Here is an 18,221-nt window from a genome sequence, read left to right as displayed (position 1 = left end):
CTTTACAACGGTGTGTGAGTTTCTGCAATACAGCAAAGTGAATCGGCCACACGTGTACACACATCCCCACTTTTTCTTTCTTTTTTTGCAGTACGCGGGCCCCTCACTGTTGTGGCCTCTCCCGTTGCGGAGCACAGGCTCTGGACGCGCAGGCTCGGCGGCCATGGCTCACGGGCCCAGCCGCTCCGCGGCATGTGGGATCCTCCCGGACCGGGGCACGAACCCGCGTCCCCTGCATCAGCAGGCGGACTCCCAACCACTGCGCCACCAGGGAAGCCCCATCCTCTCTTTTTTTAAAACCCCTCATGTATTAAGCACTAAATAGGTGTCGGGGTCTGTATCAAGAGACTTTGTGCTAAGGTGGGACCTTGTTTTATTCCTCACAAACCTCTCCTGTTGGCGGTGGTCTGTGACACAAGTGTGACTTCCAGTCCACAAAGGTCTCCTTTGGGGGATTAATGTCAAGAAGGGGGCATGGGGACTTCCCTGGTTGTCCAGTGGGTAAGACTCTGCGCTCCCAATGCAGGGGGCCCGAGTTCGATCCCTGGTCGGGGGAACTAGATCCCACATGCGGGCCGCAACTAAGAGTCTGCACGTCACAACTAAGAAGCCCGCACGCCACAACTAAGACCTGGTGTGGCCAAAATAAATAATGAATTAATAAATAAATTTTTTTTTTTTTTTAAAAAAAGAAGGGGACACGAAGGAGGCATTTGGGCTCCTGGTAACATTCTGTATCTTGACCTGGCCTGGGTTACGTGGGTGCATTCCCTCCGTGGCAATGCCTCAAGCAGTCCACGCTACAGTGCACATTACAGGATACATGTTAAAGATGCACACCCTCAAGAAAAGCTTTAAATGAAATAAGAGGACTGGCCTTATGTCCCCGGGGAAGGGCTTGTGTGGTATTTTTCCTGTCCAGAATGATGCTAAGTAGGCTCTGGGAAACTCAGCTCGTGTCTTTACGATGGTATCCCTAGCGTTCCTGGCATCATCACGCAGGACACAGAGCAGGAGCTCAGGCAGCTCTCGGTGCCCACTTGTTGATTAGGGTCACAGTTCAGTCTCAGTTTCCTGACAAGGGCTACCCCCAGCTCCACATGCCAGGTACTGTTCTGAGGTCTTTACTGGAGCTGATCTCATTTGAGGTGGGCCCTGTCATTAGCGTCGGTTTAGGGATGGGAAAATTGAGACCCAGAGGGGCTGACTCCAGAATGGTGATTCCATTCTATCAAGACATCACACTGTGCTGCCCTCTGCATAACGTGGGGCTGGATGGAAATCTGAGACGAGAGGCAGAGTTTGAAACCCCTATGAATATAGATGCAAACGGTAAGCCAGAGAGTTGGCGTTTCATGGATGCTGAAAAGGTGGGCACCGTGGGCTAGTCTGGGCGTAACGCATTTGGGTGAATCAAAGAAAGGAGGATGTAGGAGTCAAACAGACTAGGGTCAGACATGCCACTTCTAACTAGCTGTGTGAGCTTGGGCGAGTTATTTCACCTCTCTGAGCTTGTGTGGTAGGTCTGCGCACTGGGATGGCAGTGTCTAATTGGCAGGATGATTGTAAAGATTAAGTAAGTAGGATAATGGATGTGAAAGCCTTAATGAAGCACAGTGTTTGGAATATGGTGGACCTTCAAGAATGTCATTTCCGGACTTCCCTGGCGGCCCAGTGGTTAAGACTCCGTGCTTCCACTGCGAGGGGCGTGGGTTCAATCCCTGATCGGGGAACTAAAATCCTGTATGCTGCACGGCGCGGCCAAAAAAAAAAAAAGAGTTATTTCCAGTTTTACATCAGACATCACCGTGGTGACTGAGCAGGGCCCTGGGATGTCTTTGCCCCAGGTCAGCCCCAGGGAGGGGCAGGCCAGAGAGAGGAAGTAGAGGGAATGCAGGTGTGGGGTGACTAAGGAGCTGAAAGGTCTTGGTTTAGGTCTGCCTCTGACTTGCTGTGTAATCTTGGGTAACTTATTTAAGCTCTCTGAGATGCCGTTTCCTAGTGTGTAATGCAGGGACGTTTAAATGAAACAGCGCTTGTAAAGCTTATCGTGGTGCTGGCTAACGGGAGTAGCCGACCTTCTCGGTCATCCCAACCACGGAGTGAAATGAGGCCCCTGGCCTGGGCCCCAGGACCGGGGAGAATAAGGGGGAGGGGAACTAGCTTTCCACCCCTCCCCAGCTAGGGAAGTCTCCTGCTTGAACTCTGGAGACCAGGTTTTTGGGCCCTGGAATTAGTCAATCCACCCCCAAGTCAGGTAGATAAGCTGAGGGTTGCGTCCGTTGGGCCAGGGAGATAACGGCCGAGACCGTTACTCTGCATTCAAGGCCCAGAAGTGAGCTCTCAGATACTTCTCCATTTGTAGGTCCCCTGAGAGAGCAGAGGGGTGGAAGGAATCCAGGCCTTTTCACCCTCTGGGTGACCTGTCCCTGATGCCCTGAGCACAGGAGGGCTGGGCTGGAATCCAAGGAACAAATATGCTAGGATATCACAGAGTGGAGTCACCCACCCTGACAGGGCCACAAGCTCTTGGCGGTGATGTCTGGCAAAATCAAGGCTCAGCACTTGCTGGCCTGTCCTTGGGTTGCAGTGAATGTGGCTGGAACCTGATTGATTCATATTTTGACGTTTTGTTCATCATGGTAGCTTTACATAGACTCTGATTTTTAAGAAAGATGGCATCAAATATTTATTTATCTTGACCACTGAGTTCTTTACTGTCCCCTTAAATTTTGCAACTGAGGCAAGCGCCTTCCCTTTAGTCCTGACCTTGGTCGTGACAGAGGGCTGGTGGGAGATGGGGAGTCGGGGCGGTGCGGGGAGGCTGGCCCACAGAGCATCTGAACAACTCTGCATGAAGGTTTCCATTCCAGCTGCTGCCTCCCCGCCAGAAAGATATGCCTCAAGCTTGGACAAGATAGCATGTTCTAGATCAGTGATCCTCAACAGGGGTACTTTTTCTTTCCAGAGGACATTTGAAAATGTGTGGAGGCATTTCTGAGTGACACGATCTGGGGAGGCACGGTTGACATCTAGTGGGTAGAGACCCAGAGATGCTGCTAAACTTTCTACAAGACACAGGACTACCCCTCCCCCAACCTTCAACAAAGAATGATTTGACTCCAAAGAGTAATAGTGCAAGGGCTGATCTAGAGCCACAGCATAAAGGAAGGAGCATAAGTTTTTCACATATTAAAGATAAGAAAGAGATGGAGAGGGAGAAGGAGAGTGAGAGAGAGGGAGAGAGTGAAGGAGGGAGGGTGTGAGAGAGAGAGAGAGAGAGAGAGAGAGAGATGGGGTGGGTAGAGCATGTTGGGAGCCCCAAAGACTTAGAAATCTCCGTTCCCCCACTTCCTGCATAACCTTGGCAAGTCACTTGCCCTCTCTGAATCTCATTTTTCACATCTGTGCCGTAGGGCTAATCATACGTTCTCATGGGACTGAGGTTAGGAAGGTGAGGTTTCAAGGGTGCAATGCACAGAAAATACTTGGTCTAGAGAAGAGCTCAGAAGGGCTGAGGCTCCCCTTCATCTCCTACCTCCTCTCCTGTGGTCTCCCTCTCCCTGGGATTCTCCACTTCATTTGCTGGAATATTGACCAGAGGAAGGCTGCTCCTATGGCTAAAGAGTATTGTTCAGACTGGGACCCTTTAGGGGTGCTGATAACCATGCCTGGACAGTGGTCATCTGGGGCTTTCTCGAGCATACTAGGGTGTTTGGGCACCTGCCTATGGCAAGAGGCAGGTCCCTAAAGTCCCAGCAGAGAGCAGGGCCCAAGGGTGGGAGGACTGAGCAAACCTCTTATCAGCTCCACTCTCCCGCCCCCCAGCCCAAGCCTGGGGCAATCGTCCTGGCTTCTTCCCACTTCCCCAAAAGCCCAGTATAAGGGTGGCCTCTGGCACCCAGCAGCCAGAGGCACTGAGAGTGGGGGCTCCAGACTCTGGGGACGTAAGTGCCCGCTCGGCTGCCCGGGAAGGAGAGGTCCAGGGCTGGGGGAAGCAGGACCCTATACGGCAGACACCCTGGAGGCCTCTCCTTAGGACCATAATGGCCACTATCCTTCCCCTTTCACCCCCAGTGTGAGTGAAATTGGCCCTCAGTGTGAGCAGACCTGTTCCCATGGCGGCTAGCGTCTGAGCTGAGTGCTGCCCCAGGGAACAGTGATGGAGCTCTCAGGAAAAAGCGTCTTTTGTACTTGAGCTGACAACTCCCTGTTCTTTTCTTGATTCTCCAGCTCAGGGTCTGTTCAGTCGGGGAGAAGGAAGCGCTCTTGTTTGCCCTTTAATCCACCAGTTAAGCAAACACTGCATCTCCACTGTGTGCCAGGGGCCGTGCAGACACGTGAGAAGTCCCCAAGGAGGGAAGGTGAAGTTGTGTGCCTGTCACAAGACTGAAGGGATATGAAATGCTCCCTGCTTCTGCCCCTTCTCCTGCTGGGGACAGTTTCTGCTCTTTATCTGGGTAAGTCCTCCTCCTCCCTCCTCATCCATTTTTCTCTTTTCTCTTCTTTCCTGCATCCGTTTTTGCTCTTGTGGGCCAGGGCCACAGCCTCTCCTCTTCAGTTGACCCAGCCCACCTCTAGTTAGATTTCTCCTGGACTCAGAACTGTGACCTGAACTTTCCTGAAGGAAAAACACCCACCTGTGAAGATGAGGGCCTCTCACAGGTGCTGCCTCCCACTCCCAAAATACCCCACATGCGGTGTCAGCCAGGTTCTCATGCCTTTGGGTGTGTGATGCAAGAATTCTGGCTTGCCCAACCCCCAAGGGGTCCTTCCAGTCTTGGTTCCAGATGGCGTCCCTAGGAAGGCTGAGTGGGGCCATCAGAGCTGTCCGTGGTCCTGGAAGAACAGAGAGCCCGGCCTGATGGCAGGTTACCTCTTCTTTCCAGAGAATGATGCCTCCCATCTGGGCAGCAGAGAGACACAGGCTGACCTGGGCCAGGATCTGGAAGGTTCGGGGGAACAGGAGGGAGAGCTGGCCCTGAATTATGGAGCGCTTGAATCAGAGGGAGAGGACGCTGTGGCTTCCAGCTATCAAGATGCGTTTGAGGATGAGGGGGCCATGGAGTCAGACCCAGCTGCCCTGGACAAGGATTTGCAGTGCCCTAAGGAAGAGGACACAGTTCAGCTTCCAGGCAGCCCTGGGTGCAAGACCTGCCGCTTCCTGGTGGTGCGGACCCCGAGCAAGTTTTGGGATGCTCAGGTAAATGGCAGGGAGGCTACTATGGGGGACCAGGTGGAGGAGACAAGAGTGGAGCCAAACTTCTGTTCCCTATCATTTGGACTAATGGCTCTCCAGGCCGAGTATGCATCAGAGTCTCCTAGAAGTCTCGTTAAAACACAGATTTCTGGGCCCCATCTCCTCAATTTCTGATTTAGCAAGTCTGGGGCTTAAGAGTTTGCATTTATAACAAATTCACAGGTGGTTATATTGTCGGTCGGGAGACCGCACTTTGAGAACCACTAGCTTAGATAAAAAGCTTTGGTATAAGATATGCCTGTGCTAAATACTGGCTTTGCTTGTCGCCAGCCATTTTATTTGGGCAAGTCGCTTCACCTCTCAGGGCTCCTGTATCTTCATTTGTAAAATGGAGGTGTATGGTACCACCTCTTAGAGTTGTGGTGAGGATTTAAATAATACATGGAAAGTATTTAGAATAGTCCCTGGGTCATTGTAAACGCTCAGGGAATGGTGGCTGTAGTTATTCTGAGTATTATTATTCTTTTCTGCAAGAAGTTCCTGACACCAGATAAAGGAACAAGAGACGGGATTCAGGGGGGCAATAGATCCCTGATTTCTGACTTGGAAAGGGATGAGGGGGTCTCTCCTGGAGACTCAGGGACTTGAGAGAGAACAGTGGATTTTCTACCCCACCTCTTCTCTCTGCAGAATACATGCAGGAGGTGCTACCGAGGCAACCTCGTCTCCATCCACAGCTACAGTTTCAACTATCGCATCCAGTGCGGGGTCAGTAGCATTAACCAAGGACAGGTCTGGATTGGAGGCTACAAGTCCTGGGTAAGCGAGGGGCCAACTCCCAGGTACACGAAGGTCTTTCTGATTGCCTCAAGGGACCACCTGCTGGCATTAAGACTCATCCAGCAGCTGAAGGTGGCTCATACCGGCTTAGGAGAACTGATGATTGGGTGCCTCTCTTCCTAACTCCATGTTCAGTGGCTTCATGCTTGTAGCTTGAAAGCTGCCATGGTGGATGTATTTACACCAAGGAAATTGACAATTATTACAAATCAGGTTTCTTTCTTCCCTCTAGCCTCTCACCTTCCCCCAAAGCTGGTTGTTAAACGTTTACCAGCACACTCCTGGCATCAGGAGATAGATTCTATATCTAGTTTGGTCCCTTACGAGCTGAATGACTACCTCCAAATTTCAGTTTCCCCATCTCTAAAGTGGGGTCCTTCTCTCAGAGTGGCCTTGGGATTGTGAACAAATAAGGGCCATTATATTTGCTACTCAAGTGTGGTTCACGGACCAGCAGCATCAACATCACCCGGTAGCTCATTAGACATGCACGATCTTGGGCCCCGTCCCAGAACTCCTGAATCAGAATCTGCATTTTTCACTAGATCCCTAGGAGATCTGTGTGCACAGTGAAGTTTGAGAAGTGTGATAGCCGGAAGTGATGCTTGCTCTTCCATTGTCATTGCCTGCGAACCCTCAGGGATGGGTCTCAACGGTATCCTAGCCAGGTGGGCAGTGAGAGGAGATTATATATACAGTGTTCAGGAAGGGATACTCAGTGGGCTTTCCGGAGACCCAGAATCTGTCTGTCTCTCTGGACCTCCGCCCTCTGACCCAGCCTCTCTCTTCTCTAGTTCACGCGGGGCAACAAATTTCGCTGGACTAATGGCAGTTGCTGGAACTTTAGTTACTGGGCCTCAAAGCAACCTCGGAATGGGTGTGGCCGTTGTGTGGCCCTGTGCACCAAAGGTGAGGGGGCCCGGGCACCAGGACAAGGGGAAGGGGTGGCAAGGTGGACTCACACACATGTCCCTTTGAGCTGCCTGAACACACCTCCTCAAACCCACACCCTCCCTCCAACTGGAGAACCAATGTCCCTGTCTGTGAGGAGGGCTGATAGGTAGGGATGCCTCAGAGCAAAACCAGGTGATGAGGCTCCCGGTACAGGGGCTAGATGGGGACTCCCCATCCTCCCAGGCAAAGCTAGGCTCAGGGCCTGGGGACTCCTTTCCTTCCTCTGATATGATGGCGACAAGGAGTGAATATGGGACAGATGGGAGGAACAGATGTGAATGTAAAATGTGGATGACGGATGAGGTGAAGATGCGGGAATTAAGGATGGCTGACTTTGCCTGCTTTGAACAGCACGGCTGCCAGATGTGAGGGAACTTATTACAGTGGCTGGACCATACGGGTTAGAGTAAGATGGCTGAGATCCACACCCCAGCTTTGCCACTTGCCAGCTGAGACACGGGCAAGTTATCACTCCCACTAAGCCTCAGTTTCCTCATCTGTGAAACGGGAGTGATGATAGCACCGACCTCTTGGAGAGTCATTGTGAGAATTAAACGATAGCCCATGTAAAGCACTTAGCACATTGCCTCTGCAAGGGAAGAGATCAATGGCTAGTCCGGATGTGTGGGAAACCTGTGGCCATCGGATCATGACTACGGCAGGGAAAGATGACATATGAGGTGCCTGAGGAGGGGACGAGGGAGCACAGGCCACACTCAGGTAGGCAGCTGACATCACTGTGCTCTCTACCGCTAGGGGGTCGGTGGCGACGAGCTCCATGCAAAAGACGTCTGCCCTTCGTCTGCGCCTTCTAAGCCAGAGGCACGGAGATCCTCCCTTCACGCCCTCCTGGTGGCCTCTGTCCTACCCTTGGCACTTGTCCCCAGCCTCTCCGGATCATAAAGTCAGACTTCCAACAGCATCTCCTGACTCTTGTTTCTTCATTGAGCACTTCAGAGGAGTTGGACTCTGGGTTGGAAAATCCTGGAAGCATTCACTCCGGTTTCGTGGGGAGTGGGGTGGGACTTTGAGGAAAGTAAAAGATGTTGGAGTAGGGCGCCGGATCGGGGCGGGGGTGTGGGGGGGTGCGGGGCCCCGGGGTGTGTCTGCAGCGCCACCTGGGGGCGGAGCGCGTACCGGGCGGCGGTCCTTTTCGTTCCGGCTCTGAGGATTCCCCCCACCCCACCCCGCGCGCCCCACCTGCCCCAGGTCCAGGGAGGAAGAACTCCTTTGGTGAGGGGGTGGGGAACTGACCCTGTTGCTCTGTTTGGATTCTGTAAGGTGTGCGGGGCGGGGTGGGAGTGGCGGCTTTCCAAAATGGAGGCTCTGTGGCCGATTCAAGAATTGGATGGACCATTGAGGTCCCACCTGGGGTAACCACGTAGGGGGGAAGAGAAAGTGGTCTCTCGGGGCAGCCGGCTTCTCGAGACCTGTGTCTTTTTCACTTATGATAATGGCCCCTATTTTCCACTCTCCCAGCCACCTGTGTGTGAGTTCAGAGGCCCCAACTTCTTCTGAGATAGTTCCCCACCCCATTCCCAGGAGGGTGGCTGTCCTCCTCACTGGGCCCCGAATCCTTCATCACCTCCCCGGTCCCCAGCCTATCCCCCCTCCCTAGAGGGGCCGCATTCTCAGGAGGGAGCTGCCTCTCATCCCAGGGCCTTTTTAAAAAAAAAAAATATTTTTTTTTAACTTTTATTTTTGGCTGAGTTGGGTCTTCGTTGCTGCGCGAGGCCGTTCTCTGGTTGCAGCGAGCAGGGGCTACTCTTCATTGCGGTGCGCGGGCTTCTCAGGCTCTAGGCGCGTGGGCTTCAGTAGTTGTGGCACACGAGCTCTAGAACGCAGGCTCAGTAGTTGTGGCGCACGGGCTTAGTTGCCCTGCGGCATGTGGGATCTTCCCAGGCCAGAGCTCGAACCCGTGTGCCCTGCATTGGCCGGCAGGTTCTTAACCACTGCGCCAACAGGGAAGCCCCTCATCCCAGGGCCTTGGGGCCAAAGTCAGGGCATCTGTAGCTGTGTGGCTCCAATGCTGGTTCTACAGTCCCAGGTCTCCTCTGCTTCTCCCATTTTCTCAGACCCTGGGGACATTGAGAGAGAACACCGTTGCTGCTCTTAACTTTGTTCCAGGCTGGGCTCCAGGAAGGATCTGGGCTTGATGAAGCGAGAAACTCAGACTGGAAACTGGGTATTCAGAGGACAGAGAGCCCCGGGTTGTGAGAGAGAGAGAGGGATAGAAAGAGAGACTTCTTGGGGGTGTAGTTCTACATGGGGCACAGGGAGAATGTACAAGTATTTCTGGGGGCGCACACATACCCGTGTGTATATGGATCTTGGTGTGTACAAGAGTCAGTCTTTGGATACCTGTGTGTATGTGAATCTATATTTGTAAATATGCATAAATCTGTGTGTGAGTCAGCGTGTATTTATGTGTTGTGCGCACGTCTTATAATCTCTATTTATGGATATGCCTGTATGTCCGTGTCCATCTTTGAGTGTGTGTATCTGTGTAGCTTTGTACCTTATACTCCTGAATCTGTATATGCATACATATGTGTGTACCGCTGTGTCTTTGGCCAGTATCTTTGGGAGTATGTGTACATGTCAGTGTGTCTGAGCATACCTGTGTACAGGTCTACCTTTGTGCATGTATGTGTGTGTGTATCTGTACAGCTATCTGATGAAATGCGGAGTTGTTTTTTTTTAATAGACCTTTATTGGAGTTTACTTGCTTCACAATACTGCGTTAGTTTCTGTTGTACACCAAAGTGACTCAGTCATATGCATACATATGTCCCCATATCCCCTTCCTCATGAGCCTCCCTCCCACCCTCCCTATCCCACCCCTCTAGGTGGACACAAAGCACCGAGCTGATCTCCCTGTGCTATGCGGCTGCTTCCCACTAGCTAACTATTTTACATTCGGTAGTGTATATATGTCGCTACTACTCTCACTTAGCCCCAGCTTCCCCCTCCCACCCCATGTCATCAAGTCCATTCTCTATGTCTACATCTTTTTTTTTTTTTGATTCCATATATATGTGCTAGCATACGGTATTTGTTTTTCTCTTTCTGACTTACTTCACTCTGTAGGACAGACTCTAGGTCCATCCACCTCACTACAAATGACTCAATTTCATTTCTTTTCATGGCTGAGTAATATCCCATGGTATATATGTGCCACGTCTTCTTCATCCATTCATGTGTCGATGGACACTTAGCTTGCTTCCACGTCCTGGCTATCGTATAGAGCCGCAATGAACACTGTGGTACATGAGTCTTTTTGAACTATGGTTTTCTCAGGGTATATGCCCAGTAGTGGGATTGCTGGGTCATATGGTAGTTCTGTTTTTAGTTTTTTAAGGAACCTCCATACTGTTCTCCATAGTGGTTGTAGCAATTTACATTCCCACCAGATGTGGAGTTTTTGGAACAGAAAATCCAGTTTTGCCAGATGTGCTTTGTTTCTAAAGATGCTGGAGTTGATGGAGCAGGACAGGATCGGAGAACCCCAGGGGAAGTGGCTGGTGGTGAAGCAGCAGGGTTGAGCCCCTCGAACATGAGCAGGGCTCTGGCAACGGGAGAAGGGGCCTTGATATTGCTATGAACCTCACCAGTGCTGGGCCCCGGGAACTGCCTCTAGGTGAGGCCTGTCCTCAGTAGACTCTATCCATCTGCCTTGCGTAGAGATTGGGTCAGGGAGCTCCTAATCACAGCATGTCAGCCTCCCCAAGGGCATGGAAGGGGAGCTGCCTTGAGGTCAGGCCCCTACCCACGTCCCCGCACTGTGTACTGCAACAAGCTAATCTTGATGCTGTGCTTCTCAAAGAAGCAGAAGCAGTGGGGGGTGGGAAGGATGAGCTCTGCACAGGTAGCTCTGGGACTGGTATTTCTGGGAATTGCTGAATGGCAAGCCCCCTCTTATCAGCCTCCACTTATCTCCTTGGTGGGGAATGGGCTCTAGCTAATCCCAGTAACCAAATATACTGCCAGCCAAGGCCAGAGGTAGAGGGAGGGAGGAGAAAGGGGTGGGGTAGGGTGGTGCTCAGACCCTTCCAGACTGAAGCTTGCTTGAGGCAGGCCAGGGTAGAAAAGATGTCCTTCAAATATCCAGTGCTGTCTGTTAGTGGGCCTCAGCTTCAACCATTATATATTCTTTCCTTTGGCTGTTTAAGGCCTTTCAGACTTGAAGCCCTTGATTAAAAAGCAAATATTCTTAGGACAAGAAACTCCTGAGTGTGTTGTCTATTAACACCTCTGGAAGATTGATTGGTAACTTGCCGAGAACAAGGTTTTGTGAGGAGGAACACAGAAGGGAAAAATGTGTGTAACTGTTAGTGTGCATGGGCGGGGGGTTGCGGAGAAGAAAAGCTATTAAAAAGGAGATAATGAAGCAGAGAGTGCTGTGCTCACAGTTTTCTCTTCCTGGGGACCTAGGAAGACTATATTCCCCAGTATTCCTTGCAGTAAACCTGGGCTCTGCAGCATGATACCGAGTCTGGCCAGTGCGATGTGGTTGGACGTGATATGAAGGCCAGCCCTGGCCTTTATAGGATCCCCTGTGATCATCCATGATCCTCCAGTTCTCACTGTCCTTGCCACAGTGACCTGGGGGTCCATGTATCTCAGATGGCACAGCTGCCAGGTGGAAGGGGCTGACTGACCTACGTTGTTGTATTAAATCCTGAGATTTCACAATTAACTTGTTACTGCACCAAACTCTGCTTTGGCCTAACACACGTAGAAAAGAGGGTGCCAACAGATTTCTGAGTTTTTCCCAGGCAGATACGGCCCAGCAGTCAAGATCCCAGACTCTGGAGTCATAACGGTCTGGGTTCAAGTCCCAGCTCTACCACTTCAGTTTTAAAACCTTACTCAGCCTCAGTTTCTTCTCTAAAATGAGGGTTGAATGAAACAATGCCTGTCACACATTTAACTCATCGCTAAACGTTAGCTTTGATGCTGAGCTGTTAGGAATGAGCGTGGGTTTCAGGTCAAATGTCCGCGCATCGCAAATTTCTTCTTCTATTTCTAGGATTAACGACAAACCATGGCAAGCTTACCGGGGTTGGCGTGAGGGGTCACGTGATTATGTTGGTGATCGTGCTGAGTACACGTGACGCAGCGGAGGTGAGTTAGTTACTGGTATTTCTACTGAGATCAGCCCTAAGTCTTGCACAGGGAGCCGTGACCTAGTTCAGCCGCGGGGAAGACAACATCGGGCTCACACGTCCAGGAGCTCAGGCTGGGGATGGGCTGGCAGTCTCAGGATGGGCTGATGCGCCCATAGGAGGACCACCCCAGTCTGGAGGAAGGGTCCCTGCGGGACAGAGCTGCCTCTGTCTCCTCCTCAGAGAGCATCCCTGTGACCCCAGCCTCAGCCCATCCTCCCGAGAGCTGGATTCACTGGGGCTCCTGGTGGGAGAGCTCAGCACTGCCTTCACTGATGTCTCTGCTGGTCAGATGTCTGGATGCTGCCTGATTCCCTAGGCCACCCATGGGGAGGTGGTACCCCATCCTCTTGAGGATGGGGCTGGGGGTGAAGGCAGAGTGGAGAAAGGGGTGATGGGCCTCATGTGGCGTCATCTCACCGCTTCCCTCCCTGGGGTGGGGGATCAGAGGGGTTGGGCCTTCCTGAACTACCCCCCAAGCTGCCCCGCGCCTTCTGTAGAGGGGCCAGCCCTCCATGTACAGTTAAGCTCGTCTCTGCTAAGGCCTGCGAGCCAACCTTTTCAAGGCATTTACCATGAAGCTAGTGAAACGTACACTCCAGGGCCACTCACCTGCCTGAGCCTCTTCTAATCCTAAAAGATGACCCACGTTGCATATGCTTCAGGCTTCATAAAACCTGGATCTGCTCCTGATCTCTGCCCTGGTGAGATTTCTGGGCCTCCACTGTGGAAGAGCCCAGAAGGGGAGGGGGTGTCGGGGCAAAGGAAGACGGGGTGGGCTTGGCGTGCTCTCAGCAGCCTTCCCAGCTGCCTGTTCCTTCCTCCTTCCCTGAGTGGCGGGACACCTGGTTCTCTTTGGGCCACTAACTGTGTGACACTGGACGAGTCATTTTCCCTCTCTGGCCTCAGTTTGCTCATCTGTAGACAAGAGAATCAGACAAGATGGTTCCTAAAGCCCCTTTGGTTTCTGCCATTAGAGGACCGACCACCTCATTAGGGCCCCGCGGGGACTGGCCTGCTGACCGGCTGCTCGCCGGGCGTTGGGTCTCACCGGACCTTTCCGTCAACGTGTTGGAAGAGACTTGCTTATCTCCTGGAACAGGGCACCAGGTTGGGGAATCCCGTCCCGCCCTGGGGGAGCCTAATGGGGCTCCCGGAGTGAGGGGCGTGGAATATGTATGAGCACGTGGGGGTCCCAGAGAAATGAGAATGGGCTCTTCTCTCGCCTGGGGAGAGGGAAGGAAGAATTCACTGACAGTTACGCCTCCTATTCCCTTCTGAATTTGGGACCCACCCAAGTCAGAGAGAGACCCCGCACCCCAGTCCTACTGGTCTCCCCTAAAACGGGGCCTGCCTGCGTTCCTGGGGACAGCATGGGGCTTACTCTTGACTAAGCTGAAACTAATCACGGTCAAGGTGGAGGAGACTGAAGCAGCAGGGCAGACGCTCCCCGGGGGTTCATTCTTTTCTTGTGGGGTGTGGGCGGTGGAGTTAGGCAGACGTGGGTCCAAATCCCAGCTCTCTCGCTTCCTGGCTGGGTGGCCTGGGGCAAACGACTCAGTCTCTCTGAGCCTCAGTGTGTCTTCAAAATAGGGAAGCTAATATCTACCTCGTAGGATTATTCTAAGGATTAAATGAGATAATGTGTGTGAAAGTGTCTGGCGTTTGGGAGGCCCTTGTGGCCACTAGTTATTCCTATTATTAGCTCTACTCTTCAGAAGGGGATGACTCATACCACTGCCCTGGGGGTTCTGGGAAGCACAGAGGGGTGAGGCGAGGGGTGAAGGTGAGACTGAGGTCTTAGTGGGAACAGGACGTGTCTTAGAGCAGTGGGAGGGCCAGACACCTGGTCCCGGCTGTGGCCTCAAGGGGTGAGCAGCAAAAATGAGAGCCTCTCCCCTCTCCCATCCCCGTTGCCCAGGTGGGACCCTCTGTTGGGAGGCCTGGAGCCCAAGGGGGAGAGTGGGGCCCACAGAAGAGGCCCTAGTGGCCAATGGAGTAGGCGCCTGAGTCCGTGGACTGCTTCTCCTCTGTGGTCTGGTCGCTGGGGTACACGGGGTTGGCCAAGGCCATGACCTTCAGCGTGGTCTCATTCACCTGCGGGCAGAAGGGCTGGCATGATCGTGCTCTGACTGTGGGCAGGGTCCTCCTATGGGCCCCCGTGGGACAGACTCAGCCTTTGGGGCTCGCAGCCCGGTCATAGGGGAGCTAGAGCGAGTCTGTGACCCCAAGACTCTTCCCATGCACCTCAAGGGCAAACAGACCTGAGCCAACCAGTAGCAGGATTTGTCCCTCCCCGAAGCAGAGAGGGGACAGTGAGTGGATGCAGACGATGACCACAGAGCCCACTCTTGGCCGGAGCCCCTCTTGTCGGGATCCCCAGTACGCACTGAGGCCCCCAGGAGGTGGGCCCCTGAGAGTCTGGGCTCCGGCTCCCCTCCCTGCCCCGTTCCTCTGCCTCTCGTGGGCGCACCCCACCCTCCCCGACTCACCTCCTCAAACTTCTTGGCTTTGTAATGGTCGGCCCCCTTGAGGAAGTTTAGCAGGATGATGTCGCAGAGGACAGTCCCCTGGAGGTGGAGAGCAGGGCGGCTCAGCGGGGCAGCGCGGCGGGAAGCACGGGCGGCAGGCGGGACTGCCCTTGGGGTCGGGGTGAGTCCTCCAGAGACACCTGACTGATGGTTCCTCTTAGGAAAACATCGAGGGGCCTTGCAGAATATCTCCAGAACCCACCTCCCCAGCTCCTGGGGTGAGCCCAGACCAGACTGCAGAGGGAGGACTTGGTGGGAGAAGCAGAGGGACCGCGGGGGTCCAAGTCCCTGGGGAAGGGGCTCTGTCCCCACCTTGCCAGCTGGGCTCTGTTCCTCGACCGGGCTCTCAGGTCTGGGAACCCTGGAGTCTCCTCGCCCCCCTACACAGTGGCGAACGGGGACTCTGTAGCAGGTGGGGGGCTGCCGTGGAGTGAGTGAGCTCTCCAGGACTGGAGATGTTCACGCAAGGGCTGGCCCAGCAGGGAGGTGAGGGCAAGAGGTTGGGCTCACGGTCTGGGAAGGAGAGGGTCACCGCTTGCCCAAACCCTGCCAGCCTGGGCCGCACCCTGAGTGGCCTCCGGACTGAACCCAGAGGGGCTGCACTCACCACTCCCACAGAGGTGAAGGCTGCCACGGAGCTGATGATCGTGGGAATGATGTCAAACTTGCCAGCCTGTGTGCGCAAAGACCCAGGTGAGTGGGCACAGCTCCAACAGGGCCAGGGCGAGGCCTGACGTGGAGCTTGGCCCCCCAGCCGGGAAGACCCTGGAGCCTGCAGGGCTCTTGGTACATCCGCAGGCCTCACCTGCTGTGGACATGTGACCAACGAGGGTCTCAGAGCTGGTCAGTGGCAGGACCCTGCCCCCAGAGGAGCCTCTTTAGGGCCCAGGATGGGTCCAGGTTTCCTCCCCCATCCCCCGTGTCTGCCTGGCCCAAGGACTCACATTTCCATACACCAGCACGTCGAAGCGGATGCCGAAAGCCTTCAGAAGCGTGCGGTACTCACTGCCGTTCTCTGTCTTGTAGTACTTGGCAAACCTGGAGGCCAGAGGGGAAGGTGAGTCCCGCTGTGGGCTCCTGTCTCTCTTGCCTGAAAATTCAGGGGCCTCTAGGGCCCTATGACCCTCACCTACCGAGCAACCCTTACTGATGGTTTGGTGGGACACCTGCCGTGGTCCTCCCTGTGTGGTGAGCTGAACCCCTCCCTGCACAGGCGTCACCTTGAGGGTTTGTTAATAAGGCAGATTTCCAGGCCCCACCCTGAACCCGTGGAATCAGCATCTCTGTGGGTGGAGCCCAGGACTCTGTCTTTTAAATAACGTCCCTAAATGATTCTGAGGTGTATGAAAGTTGGAGCCCAGCTGGACTCCAAGCTTCTTCAGTTCCTTTGTTTGGGTTCCTTTGTTTGGGTATCCCCGGGCCCGGCAGGGGCTCCCCTCTCCACAGGCTTCTCAGCCTACTTGGGTTCAAAGCCTGGTTCTGCCACTTGTCAGCTGTGCAACTTGGGCCAGTTGCTTAACCTCTCTGACACTCGATTTCCTCATTTGTGAGTGGGAATAATACAGAAGTCCCGCTTCAAAGAGTTGCCATGAAAATTGAATGAAACCACGTGTGTCAGGGGTTTAGAATAGTGTCTGGAACAAAGTAAGCACCCAGGAAATGCTCACTGGTGTTGATACTGCTGAAAAAATACGTTGATTTCTAGAGCAGTTTACAGAGCAGTTTTAAAAAGTGTCTTTAGACACCTCATCTCACAGACTTGTGGAATAGGGATGTGACTGCTCTGTTTTTCACATGAGGCTCCAGGGGTTAAGTGACTGGTCCAGGGTTACCAACTGGCTGAGACCTGGTGCTGGATTTCCTCCAGTTCAAGAATTTGTCCTCTGTACCTTCTCTGCCTGGGCTGCTGGCTGCCAGGAACCGTGCTGGAGACTGATAAGAATGATCGCATTTAATTCTCACCAAACACAGTGAGGTGGGTGTTCATACCCCCATTTGGAAGATGCCTGTGGGGTGAAGGGACCCGCCTGTAGCCTCACAGTCAGTAAGGATTCGAATTGCATTTGGCTTTTGGCTTCTAAAGCCAGTGCGTTTCCCCTTACACGGCTCTGCCCACCACGGGCAAAACTCTAACGGTAGCAAAGTGCAATCTCTTTGGGCTACTGTCCCAAAGCTGTAACACAGGCTACTGATGCCAGCATCCCAGGAAAATGGTGAGGATTAAGTGAGAGGATGGTCGAGAACGAACTCAGAAACCTCTGCAACTGTGTGGCGTCGACATCGGTCTCATTCGGTGCCTCCCTTTCAGTGTTTCCACTCCCCAGAGATTCCCAGGCCAGTCCCAGGCCTCTCCCAGCACAAAGAGGGAGTCTGAGAAACTCCTTCCCTGGAAGTGTTCCGTGATTGACGTGACGCCCCTCCCAGGGATGTCTGCCTTCCAAACTGTCCGGCAGGGAGAATGAAGTGCTGAGCCCAAGGGGATAAATAATGGAGAGCTCACGGGCAGGGGAGGAAGGTCATCTGTGGTGGGGAAGAGCCTCCTGAAACTGTAAGTATCGGCCGCTGTCTGCTCTGGCTGCCAGGGAACTTTGGGGTCAGGCAGAAATGAGTTCAAATCCTGGCTGCACCACTTGCTGGCGGTGTGGGGCCTTTTAGGGGGATTAGCCCTCAGGGTTTGACTTCCCACGCCTATAAAATGGGGGTGCTCAGGCCCCCTTTGCAGGTCTGTTAGCGAGAAGGGCTGACCCCTGAGACCAGCCCTTCGAGGCAGGTGCTCTCCTGATTCCCATGTTGGACATTTTGCACGCCCCTCCACACCCAGTCTCTGCCCTTCTCTGCGGGGCCTGGGAGCCTGGTCTGCAAAGACTGCTTCCTTCCTGCCCTCTGGTTCCAGCTGGGTTCAGCCAGTGGGAGGCACCCACAGGAAACCAGACGGTGGGAGGGAAGAAGGGCGAGGGCTTTTCCTCTCCCAGTTCCTCTGCTGACTTCCCTCCTGAGGCCCAGAGCCTGTCGGGTGCACCCTCTCCAGTCCTGTGACTGCTCCCTCCCCTTGCCCTGCCGGCTTAGCTGGTAGCAGCCTTCCTGTGGTGGCCGCTCTGGTCCTTCCCCAGGCTCCTAGCTTCCTTTAAACTGCCTGCATCTTTGCACACAGTCGTCCTTTTTTTTTTTTTCTCCGGTATGCGGGCCTCTCACTGTTGTGGCCTCTCCCGTTGCGGAGCACAGGCTCCGGACTCACAGGCTCAGCGGCCATGGCTCACGGGCCCAGCCGCTCTGCGGCATGTGGGATCTTCCCGGACCGGGGCACGAACCCGCGTCCCCTGCATCGGCAGGCGGACTCTCAACCACTGCGCCACCAGGGAAGCCCTTACAGCCTTTTTAAGGCCTTAGTCAGGTAACAGGTGCTTTACTTGGGCACACGGCTACAGCCCTGCCCAGGCACAGGCAAGACAGAAGATGGGCCGCCCTCCCCCTGCACTCCTTCCTGACCCAGCTAAACCTCTCCAGGCCTGAGCTTCCTGTTCTGTAAAA

At 53.8% G+C, this 18,221-nt stretch overlaps 2 protein-coding genes across 2 annotated transcripts in view; one reads left to right on the top strand and one right to left on the bottom strand.

Annotated features, from left to right (window-relative positions):
* Positions 1 to 4,254: 4,254 nt before the first annotated feature.
* LOC101330057 (proteoglycan 3) lies at positions 4,255 to 7,909 on the top strand. Its single transcript, XM_004326173.4, has 5 exons — positions 4,255 to 4,460; positions 4,890 to 5,203; positions 5,891 to 6,019; positions 6,835 to 6,949; positions 7,751 to 7,909. The coding sequence occupies exons 1-5, from the start codon at positions 4,400 to 4,402 to the stop codon at positions 7,807 to 7,809; spliced, it is 678 nt and encodes a 225-aa protein (XP_004326221.1). The 5' UTR covers positions 4,255 to 4,399; the 3' UTR covers positions 7,810 to 7,909.
* Positions 7,910 to 9,983: 2,074 nt separating this feature from the next.
* P2RX3 (purinergic receptor P2X 3) overlaps positions 9,984 to 18,221 on the bottom strand; it is a 32,316-nt gene continuing 24,078 nt past the window's right edge. Inside the window, exons 9-12 of the mRNA XM_033860719.2 lie at positions 15,638 to 15,731; positions 15,301 to 15,366; positions 14,655 to 14,732; positions 9,984 to 14,259 (exon numbers count right to left, since the gene is read on the bottom strand). Of these exons, the coding sequence (XP_033716610.1) occupies positions 14,146 to 14,259; positions 14,655 to 14,732; positions 15,301 to 15,366; positions 15,638 to 15,731 (352 nt within the window). The 3' untranslated portion in view covers positions 9,984 to 14,145. The remainder of the gene's footprint in view (positions 14,260 to 14,654; positions 14,733 to 15,300; positions 15,367 to 15,637; positions 15,732 to 18,221) is intronic.

The sequence above is a fragment of the Tursiops truncatus genome, chromosome 8 (genome assembly GCF_011762595.2).
Source record: "Tursiops truncatus isolate mTurTru1 chromosome 8, mTurTru1.mat.Y, whole genome shotgun sequence".
Classification (NCBI taxonomy): Eukaryota; Metazoa; Chordata; class Mammalia; order Artiodactyla; family Delphinidae; genus Tursiops; species Tursiops truncatus.
This window is presented reverse-complemented; position numbering and strand designations above follow the sequence as displayed.